The sequence below is a fragment of the Aristolochia californica genome, unplaced genomic scaffold (assembly GCF_029961685.1).
Source record: "Aristolochia californica isolate CCGP_79_NKW_82.1479 unplaced genomic scaffold, dmAriCali1.0.hap1 SCAF_4, whole genome shotgun sequence".
NCBI classification, from domain to species: Eukaryota; Viridiplantae; Streptophyta; class Magnoliopsida; order Piperales; family Aristolochiaceae; genus Aristolochia; species Aristolochia californica.
Genome location: NW_027182103.1, coordinates 31,777,354 through 31,800,771, shown reverse-complemented (window position 1 = coordinate 31,800,771; position 23,418 = coordinate 31,777,354). Strand labels below are relative to the sequence as shown.

General features: G+C 43.1%; 1 protein-coding gene across 1 annotated transcript; it reads left to right on the top strand.

The window, feature by feature from the left end:
- The first annotated feature begins 14,515 nt into the window (after positions 1–14,515).
- LOC137963207 (uncharacterized) lies at positions 14,516–15,575 on the top strand. Its single transcript, XM_068810379.1, has 2 exons — positions 14,516–14,923; positions 15,243–15,575. The coding sequence occupies exons 1-2, from the start codon at positions 14,516–14,518 to the stop codon at positions 15,573–15,575; spliced, it is 741 nt and encodes a 246-aa protein (XP_068666480.1).
- The last annotated feature ends 7,843 nt before the right edge of the window (positions 15,576–23,418 follow it).

Sequence of the window (23,418 nt, the reverse complement as noted above, 5' to 3'; positions counted from 1 at the left end):
TTGTGGTATTTCAAGGTGCTTACCATGACTTTTGCAGCTGACCAGCATCAGATTACACTTCATGCCCCACACTTGCTACTTTACTTACAGAATTTTGTGACTTATTTCAGGCCTCGACTGCCCTTACACCTATTCGACATTGTGATCACCGTATACGGTTGAAATTTGGGACTGAACCTATGGTGGTCTGGCCCTAACGTTACCCCCACTTACAGAAGGATGAAATTGAGCACCAATGCCAGCCTATGCTGTCCCAAGGGATTATCCAGCCTAGCAGGTCTCCCTTTTCAACCCCTGTGTTACTGGTTAAGAAACATGACAAGTCCTGGAGATTTTGTGTGGACTACAGACAACTCAATGCTCATACAATTACAGATAAATTTCCCATACCAGTAGTTGATGAGCTATTAGATGAATTAAATGGTGCCACCTTATTTACCAAATTGGACTTGAAGTCAGGTTATCATCAGATTCATGTTCATTCTGCAGAAGTAGAGAAGACCGCGTTCCGTACGCACCATGGGCATTTCGAGTTTCTAGTCATGTCATTTGGTCTCTCCAATGAACCTTCCACTTTCCAGACCCTCATGAATGAGGTATTTAGTTCTCCCTTAAGGAAGTTCGTTCTTGTTTTTTTTATGATATCCTGGTTTATAGAAAACACTGGGATGAGCACCTTCAACATCTATTTTACCCTCCCATCATTTGGTTTTAAATCAATCCAAATGTTCTATGGGCACATCAGAGGTGGCATATTTGGGTCACGTCATATCAATAGTCAGCGTAAAGGTAGACCAGAGCAAAATGCAGGTAGTAACCGACTGGCCTACTCCCACATCCGTCTTAGCGTTAAGGGGATTTTTGGGACTTGCAGGCTACTACAGAAAATTCATCCATAACTACAGACAGATTGTTGCTCCACTCAACAGTCTCCAGAAGCGAAATGCTTTTAGTTGGTCAGAGACAACGGCTTCTTGTTTTGACACATTGAAGGAAGCATTATCCTTGGCACCGGTACTGCAGCTACCCAACTTTGATGAGTTGTTTGTGGTTGAATTTGATGCATCTGGCGGGGGTATTAGTGCGGTCTTACATTAACATGGACACCCTATAGCTTATTTCACCAGATAGTTCGGCCAACATCACCACAAACTCGCTACCTATGAAAGGGAACTGATCAGTTTAGCTAAAGTCATATAGCACTGGAAGCCCTATCTCTGGGGGCGCCCATTTCTGATACGAACAGATCATTGCAGTCTGAAGTATGTCCTTGAGCAGTGTCTCACCACATCCCCCCAGCAGCATTGGTTGAGAAAATTTATGGGGGTTGACTTCACAGTTGAGTATAAACTGGGCCACCTTAATGTGGGGGCAGATGCCTTGTCCCGTAGAGACCTGCCTGAGCCTCAGTTACACGCTATCAATCACCCCAGATTTCTTTTGCTGGACTATATTCGGGAGGAAACACAACAGCATCCGGAGCTCCTTCAGTTATATCATGGTATTGAGCAGAATACCATGGATAGTAATTGGGCTATCCAGGATCATCTTATCTTGTTCCGGAACCGGATATATCTCCATCACACCTCGCCACTCATTCACAGTATATTGTTGACATTTCATGATAGCACCCATGAGGGCTGGCAGAAGACATATTTTCGGCTCAGTCGGGATTTTTATTGGCCGGGTATGAAGAGGAGTATGGCCGACTATGTGACACCTTGTCAGACTTTTCAGCAAAAAAAAGAAAAATCCATAAGTCCAGCAGGGTTGCTCCAACTTCTGCAGTTACCTTCACAGGTATGGGCTAATATCTCCATGGATTTTATCGATGGACTGCCGCCATCTTGGGGCAAATCAGTTATTTTTGTGGTGGTTGACCGCTTCTGAAAATATGCACATTTTCTACCTCTGGTGCATCCATAATACACAGCGGCTCACGTTGCCCAACTCTTCATGGATTATATTGTCAAATTACATGTTGTGCCTATGTCCATTACTAGTGACAGAGATGCCATCTTCACAAGTACTTTCTGGAAGGAACTCTTCAAACTACAAGGAACCAAGTTGGCCTTCTCTTCTGCCTACCACCTGCAAACCGATGGCCAGACCAAGCTAGTCAATCATACCATTGAGATGTACCTCCGTTGTTTTGTTGGAGACTCACCTAAACGGTGGGTTAGATGGTTGGCATGGGCAGAATTCTGTTATAATACCTCCTACCATAGCGCACTTGGCACAACTCCTTCCAAGGTCGTGTATGGCACATATCCACCCCGGCTCTTATCATATGAACCCGGCTCTTATCATATGAACCCGGCTCTTCCAAGGTGGCCACCCTTGACTAGGCTTTAGCAGAACGGGATGCCATGCTCAGCCAAGTTCGCACTCATCTCCAAGACGCACAACAAGCAATGAAACTCTATTATGATATAAAGCACCGTCACGTGGTATTTTCTCTGGGGGATTATGTGTGGCTTCGTCTTCAACATTACCGGAAGCTCTCCCTTATGACCTCCAAGTGTCACAAGTTGTCCCCTAAGTTTTATGGCCCCTTTCTAGTGCTGGAATGCATTGGCACAGTCACCTACCGTTTGCAGCTTCCACCAGAAGCTATGCTCCATGATGTCTTTCACGTCTCTCAATTGAAGGCCTTCACTTGAGACTCTCCATTGCTCCACACACCCTTGTTGCTGCTGCAGGAGGGATGGGTGCTTTCCACTCTAGCTCAGGTGCTGCAGGCTCGCAGAATTCAGGGCAACTGGGGGATTTTAGTGTAGTGGGCAGATACTGACCCCATGGACACTACCTGGGAGCCCTTGGTATATTTTAAGACTCTCTACCCCACTTTCGAGCTTGAAGACAAGCTCTTTCTCTAGGAGGGGGGTGATGTTATGGACTCATAGCATCTCAGGTAATAAACAGACATAGGAATTAAATTATGGAATTTCTTTTTATGTATGTTGGTTTGGTTTAATTGTAATTCTCGTGAACTTGGTGACCCTCGGGTCGAGTTTGTCATTTGCATCCCTATTCCTATTTATAGGGGAGAAGGGCTTTAATGAAAGTAAGCATTGAATCAATTAGAAAGTAGAGGTCGGATTCTCCCTTCTGAGTCCAGGTCGAGCCTCCTCTAAGGCTCAACTCGTTCTTCACCATTGCACGTACTAAACATAGGAAACTCATTCCCACGTCAATAGCAAACCTGGATGAAAGAGGAGGAAGAAGGGTGACAAGATCCATGGCAAGGGAAGACCCTAACATAATGCCACCACTATATGGGCCTGTGGGCCTTCTCTTTGGTATGTGGGCTTGAGCCCATCTTCCACACACTTGGACGTGTGGGCTTTCCTTGATTGTGTGGGCTTGGGCCCATCTTCCAATACTCCTCCTCAAGCTGGGGGTGACAGAACATCATAAATGCCCAACTTGTACAAATGGTGTATAGAATCTTCCATATAAAATTGCATTCCACCATATCTACCAACACTCCACCTCAAGTTGGTGGTCTCTTTGTTCTTTTCGAGAGACCCAGTTGTCATAATATAAGAGAGATAGTAAAATCACTCCTAGCCGTAAGACATCGCTCCATACTTCAGTCAAATGGTCATACTGAAAAATATTTTTCACTCAATTTCACAGGTGGAAAAGTAAGCATAATGTGGGCATAAAGTCCACCCACTTTCTCAGGGTAGCTAAAAAACCACCTCTTAGGTGAATAATAGACTTGGCACACGCTGGATGTTGGGCACATTCCTATCCTCTGTAGGTAGTGGGTCTTAGGCATTGCTTAGAAGTGTAGTACTAAACTCCTCCATCATGTTGTCCTTCCGCAGGGAACCGACTCTCAAATGGTAGGACTAAAGATGTCAATTAAGGGGAGGGGTAAAAGGGTAATTACCAAAAGATAATATTTTGGGGCCATCTTGTGCTTTCTTCTTAATCAGAATAACAAATGTTGGCACCAATCAGCAACTGAGAAGTCCTTCATATAATAATGTCTCAGCCAAAGAGACACAATAATAGTAGCTAAAATGGGTATGGCCCCACTTAACACATACCAAATGGGCAGTTATATAGTACCTGATAACCATTAGCAAGTAAAAGTCTTTAAGAGAAATAAGGACACATAAGATAATATACCATAAGTCCATCATTGAATAAGGAAGGTATGCACCAATTAATAAGTTGAGGATGATCCAAGGTAATAATACAGGGTAATAATCAAGCCGGAGTCAAGCTAGTAGTAGATAGAAAATAGTAGATAATAGATAGTAGCTTTGATAGTGAGTGAGTGAGTCAAGCCAAGTAATAGACTGCCAATAATAAGTTGAACCAACTGTTGTTTGATAATCAATAAATCAAACAATCTCCAATGTGCTCATCCTTCATACTTCTCCTTCTATTCTCCCCCTCAAACTGGGAGATAATGTAAATGATCCCAATTTGAAGTCAAAAAATATTTTTCAAGCTCAAGTGCTAATCCACATCTTATATGATCAAGTAAAAGGAGGCTAGAATCAACAACTTCACTAGCTCAAATATTTTAAAACAAGTAACTCAAGACAAGCCAAATATTTCAATATTTTCTTGCCTTAATTTTTTAGGCAAGGATACCTAATCAAATTCTTTGTTTTTCAAAATACCAACAAAATCTCAAAAAAATCGTGGCTGGAAAAACCTTCTAAATAAGGTAGTTTCCCCCTTCAATTGGTGCCAACTTAGCAATCAAAGAAGAAACTTTTCCTTGCCCTTTTTTCTTGAAATCTTTAGACAAGACAATCTTTGACAAATAAATCAATAAAAGTTTTTGAAAATAAGATGATCTTCTAAAGAGTCTTTCCCAAAATTGTTTGTTAAAAAATTGAAACTTTCCTAGAGTAGGTCATGAGGTACTTTCTTGATATTGTTGATCAATAACAACAACTCAAAAAGTTAAGCAAAAACAATTCGGCTTAAATTTGGATCTTTGCATGCAATAGTGAATATCTCCTTAAATATAGATCAGATTAACATGAAATTATATCCTTATGAAACTAGACTTAAATATATCTCCAACAAGTATAACATCGCATCATAAAATATACTTATTTTGAGATAAATAATCTGATAGATTTCGGACTCCATAATCTGGCCAAACTAAGTATTTTTTCTTCCTTGGCCAGCATGACCAATGACTCTTCCAAAATCAATATCTACGTATAAAAACCATAGATTGAGAATTGGTTGAATAGGTAAGAAAATATACTTACAGATATATTTCTTTTGATATATAATTCTCCATATAAAGCCTCATTCTTGATGGCATAAAATGGCTCTCACATTGAAGGTTTCTACTAGTGTACGCAACTTTTCTGCTGCTTGACCTTTGCTCATTCAGAAGTCGAATCCTTTTTCTAGAAAAATATGATTGCAAAAAATCTTTTTTATTTGAAAACTAGACTCAAATATATTTCCATTGGTATATAATTTTCCTTATGAAAAATATGTCAAGGAAGTCAAACATCTAATGAGAATCAAGAATTGGTAAAGAAAACTAAACGAAAAACGAGAACATAAGAGGAAGAATAGGGTAATGGACTTTACCAAACTTTCACCCTTAAGTTATTTTTATAGATATAAAAATAATAATATTACAAGAATGCCCTTTGCCCTAGTAAGAGTGAATAAGAAACATAAATCATAAACTAATTACATCAGCAACATCTTTATGAGAAGACTATTTATTTACCATCATGCCACCACTATGTGGGCCTATAAGCCTTCTCCTAGGTCTCTGGGCCTTAGCCCATCTTCCACACACTTGTACGTGTGGGCTTTCCGTGGTCGTGTGGGCTTGGGCAATCTTCCAACATGGCTCAAAGAGGATACATCTTGAGACAATATGGAAGAGAGGTTGGTGAAATCTCTTTTATAGAGGATCAAAGCAAGCTCTATTTTTCATTCATCCTTCACTTGCCGTCAATGGCTATCATCTCTAAAGTGATTGAAGAGTGGGATCCAGAGCAACCGACTGCCCCTCCGTACGATGAGGCATTTGGTCGGATCCTTGATCATGAGAGTCTGGTTGGTTTCTTCGAAGTCCCAATTGATCATCTATGAAGGAAACCCTACCTTTTAAATGACGATAATGTTGGATGATAGGGCCAAAGCCCACACGACCAACGAAGGCTCACATATCAAAGTGTATTAGAAGATGGGCCCAAACCCATAAGGGTCACACGACCAAGGAAGATCCATGCAACCAAGAGAAATAGAAGACATGCTCAAGGCCCACAAATCAAGGAGAATGCCCATAGGCCCACATACAATGATGGCAGAATGGTAAATAAAGGGTCATCTCATAGAGATGTCATTGATGTAATTATGTTAAAGTTCCAAGGTTAAAACCCTAAACCCTAAGTTTAGGGGTATTATTGTAATATTATAGTTTCATAAATCTATAAATAGAGCTTTAGGGAGAGGGTTAGGGTAATCAAGTCCATAACCCTTCCTCCTCCAGTTTTCTCCCAATGGGTTTCTTTCCCTTTTTCTCCGTGACATAAATTCACGGAGTCCTGAAAATCAATAGATTTCACCAAATTTTGGTCATCATCTTTGCAGATGTAATCTGTAAATAGTGGGGACAATGAATAGAGCTGTGTGAGGATGTTCTCGTGTGATGAGGGAAACTCAAATATAGTCGTGGTGAAAGGTAAGATTTAATGGCAATCAAAGGAGTTTGATTCCAACAAGAAATCAAACGGAGATAGGATATTCGAGCTGCCAAAATCTAGCTCATCAAAATAGAACCAAAGAAGGAGATATGAAGACAATGTAGTAGTTTAAGTTTCTGAACAAGATCTACTTCCACTATAATCTTCAGTGGCTCTTATCATTTGTCATCAGTAGGGCATCATATTGACCTAATTTCAAGTTGATCTCCAGAAAGTATGTTGTTCGATCGTATGAGCAATGAAGTTTGAACATTTTTCCCACAACGTCTATGGGACTTGCACCTAAGACTCTTCGCAAAACCTCCCTGATTGAACTCTCTTAGGGATAACCGAACTCGACGTAGAAAATTCCATTTCTCTGCAAACCAGACTCAAATGTAGCAGAGGACTCCCTTTTCTCTATCCTCTATCTAGAAATTTTATGGACCAGCTATCTGAAAAAAAAAATTAAAGCTGAGAATCTGAACAAAAAAATAAGGAGACGATGTGGAGGCACACACCCAATATCAAAACTGGGAATTCTAAAAACCATATCTATGAGTCCTGAAAATCAATGCTCTGATACCATGTTGATTTTTTGGATTCCATGGATTTAGATCATGAAGAAAAAAGGAGAGATGACATATTGGGAGAAAATAGGAGGACGAAAGAGATTATGGACGTGTGTCCTAACCCTCCAACCGAGGCTCAATTTATAGATGAATAAGATTATAATATTACAATACTATCTCTAAAACATAAACTAATTATAGCAATGCCATCCTTATGATATGACTCTTTATTTACCATAATGACATCACTATGTGGGCATGTGGGCCTTCCATGGTCATGTGGGCTTGAGTCCATCTTCTAACACACTTGGACTAGTAACCTCCATTGGCCGTGTGGGCTTGGGCCTATCTTCCAACATCCTCTGTACTAGAAATATCACTGCCAGATAATATAATGTCATCTATATAAACCAAAATCACCACAATTCCAGATGACCTATTCATCACAAACAATGAGAGATCACAATGACTCCTCAAGAACCCCATAGGTACCCAACCTAGCTGAAATTTTCAAACTAAGTATGTGGACAGATTTCAACCTATAAATGGCCTTCTTAAGTCTGCATACTTTATGTGTCTCCTCCTTACCAGCGGTTGCTTCTTATGGTCCTGGGGTTAAGTACATATGTCTTTCACTCCTAACAAGGCGGTCTTTTTGGTAGTTTTTGCTAGGTGCTTAACATTTGGTATCAGAGTAGGTGCTACATCCCGACTTCGAGTCCTTGTGTGCGCAAGTTGACCGCACGCACCCGGTGGGGTACCGTAAGGGAGTATGGGCTCCTGACCCGGTCCCCGTTGTTGTGGTCGCCGTGGTCGTCGGTTCGGGAGGGCGGGGTGTACTGTTATGGTCCTGGGGTTAAGTACTTATGTCTTCCGCTCCTAACAAGTCGCTCTTTTGGGTAGTATTGGGTAGGTGCTTAACATTGCTCCATACGTACCTCTTCTTCCAGATCACCATATAAAAAGGCATTGTTAATGTTCAGTTGACATAGGGACCACCTCTGATTCACACCAACTGAGATCAAAATACGAACAAATGATAAACGACCAATAGACAAAAAGGTTTTAAACACATCAATGCCAAAGTTTTGAGTATACCCCTTTGTCACCAACTAAGCTATATATCGCTCAATAGTACCGTCTTCATTATACTTGATAGTATAAACTCAGCTTTAGCCAACAACTTTGGCCCCATATGGTATATCACATAGTTGCCAAGTGTCTCTATCTATCAAAGCATCCATTTCAACATCCATTGCTTGCCTCCAATGAGGAGAGGAGAAGCCTCCTACAGTGAAGAAGGGATAGTGCAAGCAGAAATGGACAAAGAAATCTTTTTTATAGAAGTAAGATAAGGAACAAAAATATACAAACTGGGATAATGGATATATAGCAATAGAAAGATGTATGTTATGGTCCCGGGTCATGGATCAAGTAACATGGCGTGGGCTTGAGACTCCAGCTCTCAGAATTTAACTCACTTCACGTCAAGGGGTCTGTATATGAGTATTTCTCCTTGACCAGTGCTCGGCCAGGAGGAAAGATCCTCTTTTGAGGGTCCTACCGAGTTGCTATGCTAGGTAGAAGACCCACAGCATTGCTGACCTTGCTAGAGCAAGGTGCTCTCTTTTCTTGCTCACGGCAAAGAGGGTTTGGCCCTCTTTGTTGCTGCTCTAGCTAAGAGTGCAATCCTTCTTTCTTAAATAACTTGAAACATGAATTTGGGATAGATTAATAGCTCTTCTTTGATGCTATGATCAGCTCCCACGTTGCACCAGGATTGCTCAAGATTTGAGGATAAAAATCCTCACTTTTCTGCTCGGTAAGGGAGTAATTGAGGCCTCTGTTGCTGCTGCTGCCGAGAAGGAGGACAGACCTCCTCTTTGGGCTCGGAAAAGGGGCAAGAAGCTCCTTTTCTTAGTAGGGATGATGGTGGATGAATTTGGGTGAAGATGGATGGCAATGGAGGGTGAAGGATAGGTTGGATTTTTGGAGTAAACCCTAAACTCGAGATCAAGAGGAGATCTCAACCTGTTTACACTAGGTTATTTTAAAATCTCAAAGCTTACCTATTTCATTCATTTCTTTCCCTTAAATAGGTCACATCATGGAGTTTTAGGGTTAGGGTTACAATAATTCCCCATAATGCCCTTACATATAAAGTAATTAGAAATAACTCCTACTTAAAACAATATAAGAAATAAATCCTACTCAAAGTAATATAAGAAATAAATCCTATTGAGTGAGCTGTTGTTGCCTTCTTCGTTGTGTGACTCGTTGTGCTATTGAGTCCACAACAATGTGGGTCATTACCTCCAGGATCAGACGAATTAGAGTCATGGTCCGGTGAGAGAGTAGGTGGTGATACTTCCTTTCAACATTTAAATACCTATAATTTTTTCTTGTTAGTGATAGCTTGTGACAGTCCAATGGGCTTATCAACTGGTATAGGAATAACTAGTGTTGGTTTAGCCTAGAAAACAAAATCGTAAGGTAAAGACATAGAGGAAAAAAATGGTGCATCATCAAATAAAGTAACATTGGCAGATACAAATTTTTTTTTAAGTGGACGGGCAAAAATATTTGTACCCCCTCTGTGTGAGAGAGTACCCCAAAATTACACACTTAACTGTTTGGGGAGACAACTTATCCCTGGAAGACCCAAATACACGAGCAAAGCAAACACATCCAAATATGTGGTGAGAAATAACAAATAATGGCGCGAATGGCAAAAGAACCTTCATAGGAATTTTTCTTTCTAACACAGACGAAGGATTTCTATTGATCGAGAAACAGGTTGAAAAAATAGCATCACCCCAATAAGGCTCGGGCACATGCGTATGCATAATCATTGTCCTAGTTACCTCCAATAAATGGTGATTCTTCCATTTAGATATGCCATTTTGCTGAGGATTAAAGACACACAATGTTTGATGAATAATTCATTGTTCTTGACAAAAGACTTGGAATTTATCACTCATGAACTCGAGGCCATTATTAGTATGAAAGATATGAAGTGAAGCAACAAACTGATTTTTTATTTCATTGAAGAAAAGTTTGAATACATCATAGGCCTCAGATTTTTCCTTAAGAAGGTAAATCCAAGTACACCTACTAAAATCATCGATAAATCAAAATAAAATACCTATGTCCAAACTGACTAGTCACATGACAAGGACCCCAAATGTCTAAGTGTACAATCTCAAATAGATGATTGCTTTTATAAGATGATACTGAAAACAAACTTCAGTGATGTTTGCCCAATTGACATGATTCGTATTGAAAAGAAGAACTCAAAGGAAAGTCAGAAAAGACTTGAATCAGTTTTGTTGTTGATGGATGACTACTATAGAGGAGAATTTTTACTACGTAACGCTTGAATACTGGTTTGTTGTCGTAACAACAAAAAATAAAACCTATACTCCTAAAAATATATTTAGTAGTGCGAGTAAGGATCGATCCCATGAAGAGTGATTAGTCTACTTTTATGCTCGATGAACAAGGATGGGGAGCTTTAGTATAACGAAAACACTTTTTAAAAAAACAACTTAAAAACAATTCAAATTAAATGAATCAAAATAAATCAAAGGAACAAACCTTGGTCTAAGTCAACATCCACCATCGGAATTTTACAACTGATTATCAATGCAAGTATATATCAATTCACACTTGAGTATTCACTGTTGGAACTATCTTCCTACCTCTCCTTTCATAGTTAATTAGAAAACAAGCAATCCAATTAACCCAAACTACTAAACAACCCAAGACAACCGCTAAAGGTGTAATCTAGCATTAGCCTTAAGAATTAGAGAGATCGATGAAGCTAAACATCACAACACAAAAAGGCTGCATTTAATTTAGTCCAACATTCTTCTCAAGATCTAATAATTCTGGACGCAACAAATTATCAAATCTCGATTGCTTCACATGTTAGAGGGATAAAAAAATTATGGATTTAATATCTAACCTAGCAGTAGATTCCAACAAGTAATAAACTAGTAGGCCTTTGTTATGGACTCCATAGCATCGAGAGTAGCTGATAGACATAGAGGGTGACTTGTGTAATTTTTGGATTTCATACTTAGTGGCATGTGGATGTAATTTTTCTAAAATCTATCTCTTTTGACGTTGGTTGTGTAAGGCACACCCTTGTTTTATAAGGGGCGTGAATGAAATGAAAAGGGAAGAAAATTTCAGTAGTATAATCGAGACCAGGTTCTCTCTCTAATTGAGGCCTAAGGAGGAGCTCCTTTGAAAGCTCAATCTATCCATGTTTCCACTCTTCTCCCTCACTGAACTAACCAGCAAACCCCACGTCTCTCTTCTCTTCTCTCTAAACTTGCAAGCAACTATTGGACGTTCTAAGAGACACAAAGCACTTCCTTCATCGTCTTCAACACTGGAACCCAGAGGAGAACGTCGGGTGACTCAATCCATGGCTAGAGAACCCAAGATCGTGGTATCAGACAGGACCACCTTGGATGATTCTTCCTCTCCATCTGATCTACATACTATCGTTGAGACACTGCAAGCTACCCAGGTACAAATGAACCAAATTCAGGAGACTTTGCTTGAGATTCTCCAAGCTCAGGGACCCCAAAAGCTCCCCATCTGAATAGTTCCCCTCGCCCACCAGAACACTCTGCTCCCCCCCCCCCCCCCCCCTACTAGTGCCTCACCTAGGGGCCTCTCATAGCACTGTTACTTCCAACGTGCCAAGGTACACCAAATTGCAGTTTCCGACCTATGATGGGTCCACTGACCCATTACTATGGTTACAATGCTGTGACCACTTCTTTTGGCACCAACAAACTCCGCCAGAGGAGCGGGTCTTTTTAGCCGCCTTCCACATGCTCGACGAAGCACTGCTGTGGCATACCCGGTTTGATTCAGAGCATCAAGTGCACGATTAGGACATGTTCAAGGCCGAATGCATGTTGCAGTTTGGTTCCCCTGCCCGTAGCCACGCTCTTGGGGATCTGGTTAATCTTAAACAAACTGGCTCCATCGAGACACTTCATAAACAATTTCAGGAATGACTTGCCCACGTCAATGCCTTTGTGCGTCCAAGCCAGCACGTTCCTTTGTTTACTGCTGGTTTGGTGGAGGCTCAATGCCTTGAAGTCCAATTGTTGGGCCCCCCATCCCTAGCCCAGACAATGAATTTGGCCCGGACACTGGATACTAAACACATAATTCTGAAGGACTCCTTGCTCCGTCAACCACCTTGGCCGAACAAAATGTCCACTGGTACAACCTCAACTCACAACACTCCTCTGGGCCCAGCACCTTCCACCTCCCACCTCCCATCCAGCAGGGACTTCCAGGTCCACTCCTTAGCCTCATTATTGTAAAAAACTATCTAAATCTGAAATGGATCAGTGGCGGGCACAAGGCCTCTGTTTTAATTGCGACGAGAAGTACGTTCAAGGCCACTTATGCAAGAGACTGTTTTGGTTAGAGGTCAAGGATCCCGACGACAACCCTTCCCTCGAGGAAGAGGCCGGCCCTGCAGAAGAAGAACCCACCGTTTCCCTCCACACAATGGCGGGGTTACACGCACTAATACGATGCAGCTATATGCTGGCATCAAGGCTCGTATGTTGCTTGCACTAGTTGACTCGGGCAGCACCCACAATTTCCTGAGCCAACCAGCTGCCCAACAGTTGGGGATGCCATTTCAGCATAACTCGGGTCTGTTCGTTGCAGTAGCTAATGTAGCAAAAATTACCAGCGTGGGGATATGATCCGCCATTCCATTTGTGATTGAAGGCCACTCCTTCACGGCAGATTTTCTGGTGATTCCACTTGCTTGGTTTGATCTACTGATCGGCATTAAATGACTGCAGCAGTTGGGACCGATCTTGTGAGACTTTCAGTCCCTTACTATGACCTTCACCCAAGGTCCACAACAGATCACACTCCATGGCATTCATGCCCCCTTCCAGCGCACTCTGCAAACTCTTCACGTGCAGGAATCCGATGACCAGCAGCTCACCCAGCTCATTGAGGACTTCTCTGATTTATATCAGCAACCTACTGCTTTTTTGCCGATACGGTCTTGTGATCATCGTATCCGGTTGAAGTTGGGCACTGAACCAGTGTTCGTGCACCCCTACCGCTATCCTCACTTGTAGAAAGACGAGATCGGGTGTCAGTGTCAGCTCATGTTAACTCGATGACTCATTCAGACCAGCCGTTCGCCCTTCTCGTCACCCGTGTTGTTGGTAAAGAAATCAGACAAGTTTTGGAGGTTCTGTGTGGACTACAGGGAGCTCAACGTTCACACAATCAAAGATAAATTTCCCATCCCCGTGGTGGATGAGCTGGTTGACGAACTTCATGGCACCGCAATTTTTACGAAGCTAGACTTGAAATCCGGCTACCATCAAATCCAGATCCACCCTGATGATGTGAAGAAAATGGCTTTCCGGACTCACCACAATCACTTTGAGTTCTTGGTGATCCCCTTTGGTCTGTCCAATGCACCGGCCACCTTCCAAGCATTGATGATTGAGGTATTTTGTCCCTTCCTCCGCAAGTTTGTTCTTGTGTTTTTTGACGATATCTTGATCTATAGTCAGCATTGGGGTGACCACCTTCAGTACTTACGACAGGTGTTCCATCTCCTACACTCCCACCATTTGTTCCTCAAAAAATCCAAAAGTGTGATGGCCACCTCCGAGGTCGCCTACTTGGGTCATGTGATCTCAGCATCCGGGGTGAAAGTGGACAGCACCAAAATCCAGTCAGTGCTGGAATGGCCTAATCCGCAGACGGTAACGGCCTTGCGAGGGTATCTCGGTTTGTTTGGGTATTACAGATTATTCGTCATTATGGCCAGATCACGCACCGCTGACCAGCTTACTCAAGCAGAATGCCTTCACCTAGACAGAGGTTGCCGGTTCATGCGTCCACAAGCAGAAATAGTCCTTAGCTTCTGCCCCGGTTCTCCAACTTCCAAATTTTTTGGAACTGTTCATTATTGAATGTGATGCTTCCGGTGGGGGCATAGGCGCAGTCCTACAGCAGCACGGCCATCCCATCGTGTACTTCAGCCGCCACTTGGCTACACACAAGTTAGCCACCTATGAATGGGAACGCATCGGCTTGGCCAAGGCCATTCAATATTGGAGGCCCTACTTGTGGGGTCGGCACTTTGTGATCTAGACAGACCATTGCAGCTTAAAGTACTTGTTGGAGCAACGTCTCACAATATCCCCCCAGCAACATTGGCTCAATAAACTCATGGGGTTTGATTTCAAGGTGGAGTACAGTCCCGGCCACCTCAATAGAGGAGTAGATGAACTGTCCCGCCATGACTTGTTGGACCCTCAGCTGCATGCTACCAGCCGACTGCGGGTTCTCTTGCTCGACTCCATCCGAGGTGAGACCCAACAACATCCTGAGCTTCTCGAGTTGTTCCAGAAAATTGATCAGGGCACTGTGGACAGCAAGTGGACAGTTAAGGACTGCCTCATCTTCTACAAGAACCGTATTTTTTTGCACCACACGTCCCCTCTCATAACCAGCATTGTCTCTTCCCTCCATGATAGTATTCACGAGGGCCTGCAGAAAACTTACTTTCATCTTAGCCGGGACTTCTATTGGTGGGGCATGCAATGGATGGTTGCTGATTATGTTACTGTCTGCCAGGTTTGTCAACAAAACAAAGCTGAATCACTACACCCAGCTGGCTTGCTGCAGTCTCTCCACCTGCCATCCCAAATCTGGGCAGATCTCTCCATGGATTTTATCGAAGGCCTTCTGACGTCTTCCGGCAAAGCGGTTATTATGGGACCGTTTCTCTAAATACAGCCACTTCCTGCCCTTGGCGCATCCGTATACCGCAGCCCAGGTCACCCAGCTTTTCATGGATCACATTGTCTGCCTCCATGGCTTGCCTGAGTCCATCACCAGCAACCGCGATGCTATCTTCAGGAGTACCTTTTGGAAAACTCTCTTCACATTCTAGGGTACCAAATTGGCTTTTTCTTCCACTTACCACCCTCAGTCCGATGGGCAGACTGAAATCATGAACCGCACTCTTGAGATCTATCTATGGTGCTTCATTGGGGATCAGCCCAAACATTGGGTACACTGGTTAGCATGGGCAGAGTATTGTTACAACACTTCGTACCACACAGCACTGGGCACTACACCCTTCAGAGTGGTATATGGACGTGACCTTCCTCGCCTCACCACTTATGAACCTAGGTTGTCTCCTCTACCACTGATCGACCAGGCCTTGGGTGAATGGGATACTATGCTGGCACAGGTCAAGGCGAATTTGCAAAGAGCTCATTAGGGGTTTATTTTCAATTTCCATTCATTGGGGGTTTATTTTCAATTTCTATTCATTAGGGGTTTATTTTTAATTTGTTGAACTTATGGCCTTTGGCATGTTTTCCCTAACTCCCTTACGTGAGATAAATGAAGAAAGTAAGTATTGAGAAAATTAGAGTTAAACAGGTCAGATTCTCCCTCAAAGGTCTAGGTTAGATTCTCCCTTTGAGGTCCAAGGTCGAGCCTCCTTCAAGGCTCAATCCCTTCCTCCCCACGCTGGAAGAAATCGTCCGGTGGTTGATCCGAAAAGGGGCATAACAGCTTGGTATCACAGTGGACCAACCATGGTGATTCATTTTCTTAGGAGGATTTGCGTCGAGATTTGGTGGAACAACGTCTAGTTATGGAGAAATAGCATCAGACCATGGAGGAAATCAAGACGGACATGTACGCCGTGAAGGACATATTATAGCGGATCAAACGGCTACTAGATTAGGAAATGGGTAATGGTCAGACGTCGCTGGGCAGTTCCACTCTTCTAGCCGAGCACCACCATTCCCGTCCGGCCCCAAGCCCACCACTTCTGGGCCATCAAACCCTGCCCCCACCTAGGGCTCCTTTGCGCCCGGCACAACCTTCATCAGCCAAAATGCCCATTCAGGAGCTCTTAGTCACGGAAAAGCTCCCCCAAATTTCAACACCAGACGGCGGTGACCCCAAATCATGCACACCTGAGGGGGTTTTCCCCACCCCTGTCTCACGGAAAGCCATAACTCTTCCTACACAATGGACGCTTCCAGTTCGAAGTATTGCAGACTCGGAAAAGCTTTCCGAACTCCCAAAATCAAAAGGCGGGGACCCAGAATTTAAGAAATTAGAAGACATTTCTTCCCAAATCCCATCAATACAGGCTGATTTGGGTTCGACCTCCCAAATCCCCTGTTACGGTCCCGGGTCATGGATCGAGTAACACGGTGTGGGAGTTGTGAATCCAGCACTAGTACTGAGTTGTTGGACTTGGTAAGGAGGGTTAAAGATCCCTTCTTTGGGTACTCTTCCACCAGTGATCAGTCTCCCTTTTTATGATCTCAATATATGCTAAAGTTATAGCTAGAATGGAAGTAATTTAGGTGGAGAGAGAATGGAGGAATAGCTGTTCTTGCTCACGTTAATCAGGGTTTCAACCCTGATTTGATGCAGCTCTTTCTAGGACTTGAAGGATTAGCTTGGGGGGACAGCCTTGGCTCACATTGATGGCTGTCCTTGCTCTGTTTCCATGATGAATTCCCAGCAAGAAGAGTTGTTCTAACCCTTCATGTGAAAGAACCAGAATTCTTCCTCTTTTGCTGCTCATCAAGATGGAAATTGATCCCAACTTGTTGTTGACACTGGTGATGAGAGAAGATCCTCTCTTTGGGCTCGAAAAAGGGGCAGGAAGCTCCTCTTCTTAGTATGCTTGATGAGGGATGAATTTGGGTGAAGATGGAGGGCAATGGAGGGTGAAGGATAGGTTGGATTTTTGGAGTAAACCCTAAACTCGAGATCAAGAGGTAATCTCAACCTGTTTAGACTTGGTTATTCTAAAATCTTAAAGCTTACCTATGTCATTCATACCTTTCCCTTAAATAGGTCACGTCAAGGAGTTTTAGGGTTAGGGTTACAATAATTCCCCATAATGCCCTTACATATAAAGTAATTAGAAATAACTCCCACTTAAAACAATATAAGAAATAAATCCTACTCAAAGAAATATAAGAATTAAATCCTATTGAGTGAGTTGTTGTTGTCTTCTTCGTTGTGTGACTCGGTGTGCTATTGAGTCCACAACATCTGCCTTCCCATGGAGAAAGAGCTTGTCCTCAAGCTCAAATGCTGGGTAGACTTGTTTGAAGATGTCCACACATTCCCATGTTGCAGCATCGGGGTTAGTGTCCGTCCACTAAATGAGAATCTCCCAATGGTAATTGGTCAGCCGCGCGTGTAACACCATAGCTGGGTTAAGAATAACCTCGCCATTATCAACCAGTGGTAGGAATGGAGTGGATGTAGGATGTGCTCCGGAATGCGGCTTCAAAAGAGAGACATGAAACACATAGTAAATCCTGGCTGTGTCTGGTAATTTGAGCTGATAGGAGATTGGTCCCACGAGTCGTAGAATGGGAAATGACCCAAAAAATCTGGGTGAGAGCTTATGATGTGGAGGTCCCGCAACAGACTACTAACCGTAGGGCTGGACCCGTAGCCACACATACTCCCCAACCTCAAAAGAGACCTCACAGTGGCCTCTGTCGTAGACGTTCTTCATCCGAGCTTGGGCGCGCCATAGCCATTCTGTTATATTCTATAGCAACAGATCCCGGTCTATGAGTGCCTAATCAATCGCATCCATGCGGGTGGACCCTGGGTTGTACGAGAGAAGGCGAGGTGGATCCCGACCATATATAACCTGGAAAGAAGTGGATTGCAAGGCAGAGTGGAACGAAGTGTTGTAACGGTATTCGGCCCATGGAAGCCAATGAACCCTTTGCCACGGACGATCCCCCACCAAACACAGTAGATACATCTCGATGGTGTGGTTCACCACCTTAATCTGCCAAATGTCTGCTAAAATACGCAATAGGATGGCCCAGTTACTGTAAAACGGCCCCAATGCCCACGCTCAAAGCGTCACACTCTACCACGAACAATTCTTCAAAGTTGGGAAGTTGTAATATGGGTGCGGATGCGAGGGCAGCTTTGAGTGCCACAAACGACGTGGTGGTCCCGTCATTCCAAATAAAGGATTTTTTCTTTAGTAGACTCGTCAATGGTGTTGCTACTGGCCCATAGTTCTGAATAAATTTGTGGTAGTAGCCCGTAAGACCCAAAAAACCCCGTAATACAGAACACGACTGTGGCTGCGGCCACTAGTGAATAACTAGGATCTTCTCGGGATCCACCGTAACCCCCTCATGTGAGATAATGTGTCCCATATACCCCACATGTGAAGCCGCAAAAGAACACTTGGAATGTTTCAAATAGAGCTGATGTGCTCTTAACAAGTTGAAAACAATCCTCAAGTGTGCCGAGTGCTCCTTAACCGACTTGCTATATATCAAAATAAGTCACGACGAATCAATTCGACCCTCCCTCCTATGTCTCTGACAATCTACCAGGACCAGCAGCAACAGGAGTCCACCTGAAAATGAGGAAGCACCATCGGAAACTTGTCCGGTGGGATGTGTCTTCTGACCATCACCTCCCACTCGTAATTCCCCTCTCGACAGCACCGAGGGAACCCAACTTCCAAATTGGGTGGGCATGGCTCAGAAAAATTTTTTGGTAGGAATTGGCTTCCGACCAACATCTATCAGTTTCAATCTCCTTCTCGACAATCCAGTGGGGCACCCTCATCCATGCAATCGTGAGGCATTTTCAAAATGGCAGCTTAAATTTGGCTTCTCTGGTTTTTTATAGAATGGTCAAGGCAAGTTCTCAGCCCAACTTTGTTACTTATTCGTGTTTTCTTCATGGTCTTTGCAATGCTGCTCGTCATAAGGATTACTTTGAATTTCCTATTGGCTTGTTTAACAAGATGTTACAAGTTAGTGTGGTTCCTCACCCAGTCACTTATACTGCTCGACAACCATGGTATGAAGTACTAGTTATACCTCTTCAGTTTGAGCTTCTGTGTTCAATAAAGGTTTCTCTCAATTCTGTGATGAGTTTATATGCAATATTTATAGACTGGGATGATAAGATGTATGATACGGACACCAACACCCCTTCCCATGCTAAAAATACAACAATATGTGAGGATTTGGAACCAGTAGAGTACATTTTGCCTATTGTTAATGCTTGTTCTGCAGTTTATAGAAAGTCAGATCGCTTTCATTTTCTCTGTAAGCACGGTTTGGATGGAACTCACCCTAGAGTTGATGGCAGTGTTGACCTACTGACTAAATTTTGCAGTTCTACTACTGGTATATGTACTTCTCTTGGAATTCATAGTGAGAGTGAGCTTGCAAGGACATGTGGAGCTATTGCAACAAGGTTAGACTACGATAGATTTGGATTGGATGTGGAATTTGTTCCAAATATAATAGAACAACTTCCTGAGGCCCACTCTTGTTACCAGTATTATATGAGGACTTATTTAGGGTCCCACAGTGATGACTTGCTCAGAAAATCTAAGAAGCAGCTCCCATAGTATTGGCCCCAAAAATTGTAGCCATTTAATTCCTAGTACCAAATCGAATCGTGACAGTGGAATCACCAAAAAATCTGCAATAAATGCATGTCCCTCAATATCAAAGTGTGTGGCTTGAGATATGCCCACACTAGTAAGCCCCATTGGCTATAGATACAGAAAGACCAGTCTATTGCTGGACTACTAACCCAAGTTGTTCTGCCGCCTGCTGACTAATGAAATTATGTGTACTACCCAAGTCAACTAAAGCCAGTAACTATAGATGATGTAACTGGGCTTTAACCTGCATTGTGCTTGAACTGCGTAGTCCAGTCATGGCATGAAGGGAAATCTCTAGACCCTCTTGGTCTGTTTCCACAATCTCCTTCTCAGGTAGTATGTTGTCTCCATCCTCCCACAGACATATACTGAATAATCTTTTGCAATGGTGACCAATGACATATTGTTCATCACAGTTAAAACCGAGGCCCTTAGCCTTTCTCTGATCCATTTCCTGTCTGGTGAGTTTTTTGAAGTAAGGAGCAGGTGGAGCCGAATTAGAGATGTCTGGGCATGGGGCTGCACTGTCTCTAGACTGTGGAGGTCCATAGTAAGGGGTTGGCACTGAGGCATTGTGCCTTTCTGGCCACACTGGTTTTTTGACCAGTGACTCCTTTAGAACATGCTGCTTGTGCTCAATTGCCCTGGCTAAATTCATTGCGTGATCCAAATCTGTAGGACCATGTAATTCAACTTCCAGTCTCAAAGCTTCTGTCAAACCCGTAGTAAAAATATGAACATATTGTATGTGACTGACAAACTGGTTTGCTCGGGCGAACCTTTCCTGGACGATCTTTTGGTACACCTCTAGTGATCCAGTGTGTTTTTAATTGATTAATTCACCCAAGGATTGCTACTAGCTGGAGGACCAAATCTCATCATGCAAGACTGCCTAAAGATTGCCCAATCCTAAACCAATTGATCATTTCGGAATTGGTGGTACCATAGAAGCGCTTCATCGAGCAAGTGGTAGGCAGCCAAATAAACTTTCTCATCCGCAAGTGTTTTTTTATGATAAAAAAACTGATCACACTTGGCTAACCAAATCAAAGGGTCCTTAGACCCATCATACGTAGGAAAGTCAAGTTTTAAATACCTGGGAACAATATTTGGTCCTTGAATGGCAGGCCCCAGATGGGGATGGTGTTGACGCATTGGTGGTTGTGGGAGAGGTGGTGGGTGGAATTGATAGTGGTCGGCCGGTGGAGAGTAGGCAGCCGGTGGTTGTGCTCGTGTACCATTGTCCTCTTATCGCCGGAGGAGAGCTTGGATGGCAGCATCCATTGATTTTATGGCTTCACGCAAGTCAGTGGTTGTCTGACGCCCCTCTTCCATGGATTGAGCCTGAAGGTCTATCCTCTGCCTATTATCTTCCACTAATTGCCTCAAATTATCAGGAGAAGAGGAATCCCCAAGGGTGGACCTGTCTGATACCAAGATGTTAGGTTCTTCCCTTGCCATGGATCGAGTCACCCTTCTTTCCTCTCTTCCCTCCATGGATGCTCTTGACGCTGGAAGAGAATTCTTGTTTCTGGAACGTGGAATGATGGAAATCAAATAGAACGAAAGAGCTTTGAAGGAAGCTCAACCTGGACCTCAGAGGGAGAATTCGACCTAGACCTCAGAGGGAGAATCTGACCTGTTTAATCTAATTTTCTCAATACTCCCTTTCTCCTTTCCTTGACGTCCCCCTAAATAGGGCTGAGGACAGAAATACAAAGGTGACCCATAGGTCAAGTGGTTCACGCCACATTACAACTGAACCAACCCAAAGTAAACCAAACCAAATAAAGTAAACCAAACCAAATGAAATTACACGAAAAGTAAATTGACATAATTTAATTCCTATGCCTATGGATAACTCGTGATGCTATGGAGTCCATAACACAGCACCGTGAGGATTTGTTTAATGAACCGAGAGTTCCTCCTCCTTGTCGACCTTTGAGCAGCAGGCTTCCACCAGAGCTGGCTGGTGATGTTATTCAGGCATGGGAATTACTATTTCATTTTTATGACGTATTAGAGCTAGAAGAACCTATATCATTTGAGGAACTTAAACAAGAACTCCTTTGATCCATGGTTTGATGATCCAACCTATCTTGAAAAATTTGAAAAAGAAATACAGCAAGTAAAAAATCTTTTCATGCAAGACAGTGAGCACCCTGGCTTGTCCACTTCTTTGTCTACTTGTGAAGCTGGAATTCCTCCCAAGGATTATCTCAGTGATTCAATTATTATGATTTAAGTGGAGTCCAGAACTGAAGCTGCTCATTTGAAGAAATTCGATCATGCGCCTGAAAATCTTCAACTCTTTAGGGCCGAATTGCTGGCTTATGTCTCTCTTGGTTCGGCTAATGCAGGATGTGCTGGAGTCTTCCATGTTGCAAGTCCATTCCCTCTGGGTAGTGTCCCCAATCCAGAGATTGACTTAATTGAGCCTACTATGACTGGTACCCTCAATGTACCTAAGGCCTTAACTGAGGCACTTGTGAGACAGGTTATTGTTGTTTCTTCTCCCTTTTCTGTTCCTATGCCAACAACGTGGCCAAAGGATACAATCATGGATGAGACTTGCTGGTCAAACAAAGTATACTGTAGAACAACTGGGAACTGGTACTGCCTTGCGAAAACAGCAGCTGCAAGTGAAGCTTCAGAGTATGGACAGAAACACAACATCCGGCGCATAGTTGCTATCCGAGATGTCGCTGAAGCTCTTCTACTTATCTATGCAAGATCAGATGCATCTAGGAGATCCATATGTGGCCCCATGCAATACGGGCACATGCTTTAGTTGACAAGTTACTGAGCACGTTTTCACAGTATAATTATCCTCAAAATTTTGTCACTGGTGACGATGATATTTGTCTATGCTCTGAGGGGGTGACGAGTTAAGGATGCTAACAAAAAAAAAATTGCTCTTCTGTTAGGTTGCTCTTCTTTTGTACGGATAGGCCATTCTACATTCGAGCTTGAGGGCAAGCTCGTTCTCAAGGAGGGGAGTAATGTTATGGACTCATTAGGGGTTTATTTGCAATTTCTATTCATTAGGGTTTATTTGTAATTTATTGAACTTATGGCCTTTGGCATGTTTCTTAGTAATGCCCTATATAGAGACGTGAGATGAATGCAGAAAGTAATTATTGTGAAAATTAGAGTTAAACAGGTCAAATTCTCCCTCAAAGGTCTAGGTCGGACTCTCCCTTTGAGGTCCAAGGTTGAGCCTCCTTCAAGGCTCAATCCCTTCCTCCCCACACTGGAAGAAATCGTCCGATGGTTGATTCGAAATGGGCCATAACAGTAGACTGAAGTCGTGAACTGCACTCATGAGATCTATCTGCGGTGCTTCATTGTGGATCAGCCCAAACGTTGGGTACACTGGTTAGCATGGGCAGAGTATTGTTACAACACTTCGTACCATACAACACTGGGCACTAACCCCTTCAGAGTGGTATATGGACGTGACCCTCCTCACCTCATCTCTTATGAACCTGGGTTGTCTCCCCTATCACTGATCGACCAGGCCTTGGTTGAATGGGATACTATGCTGGCACAGGTCAAGGCGAATTTGCAAAGAGCTCAGTTCACTATGAAGCTCCACTATGACAAGCATCACAAGGACCTTTATTTTGCTCCACGA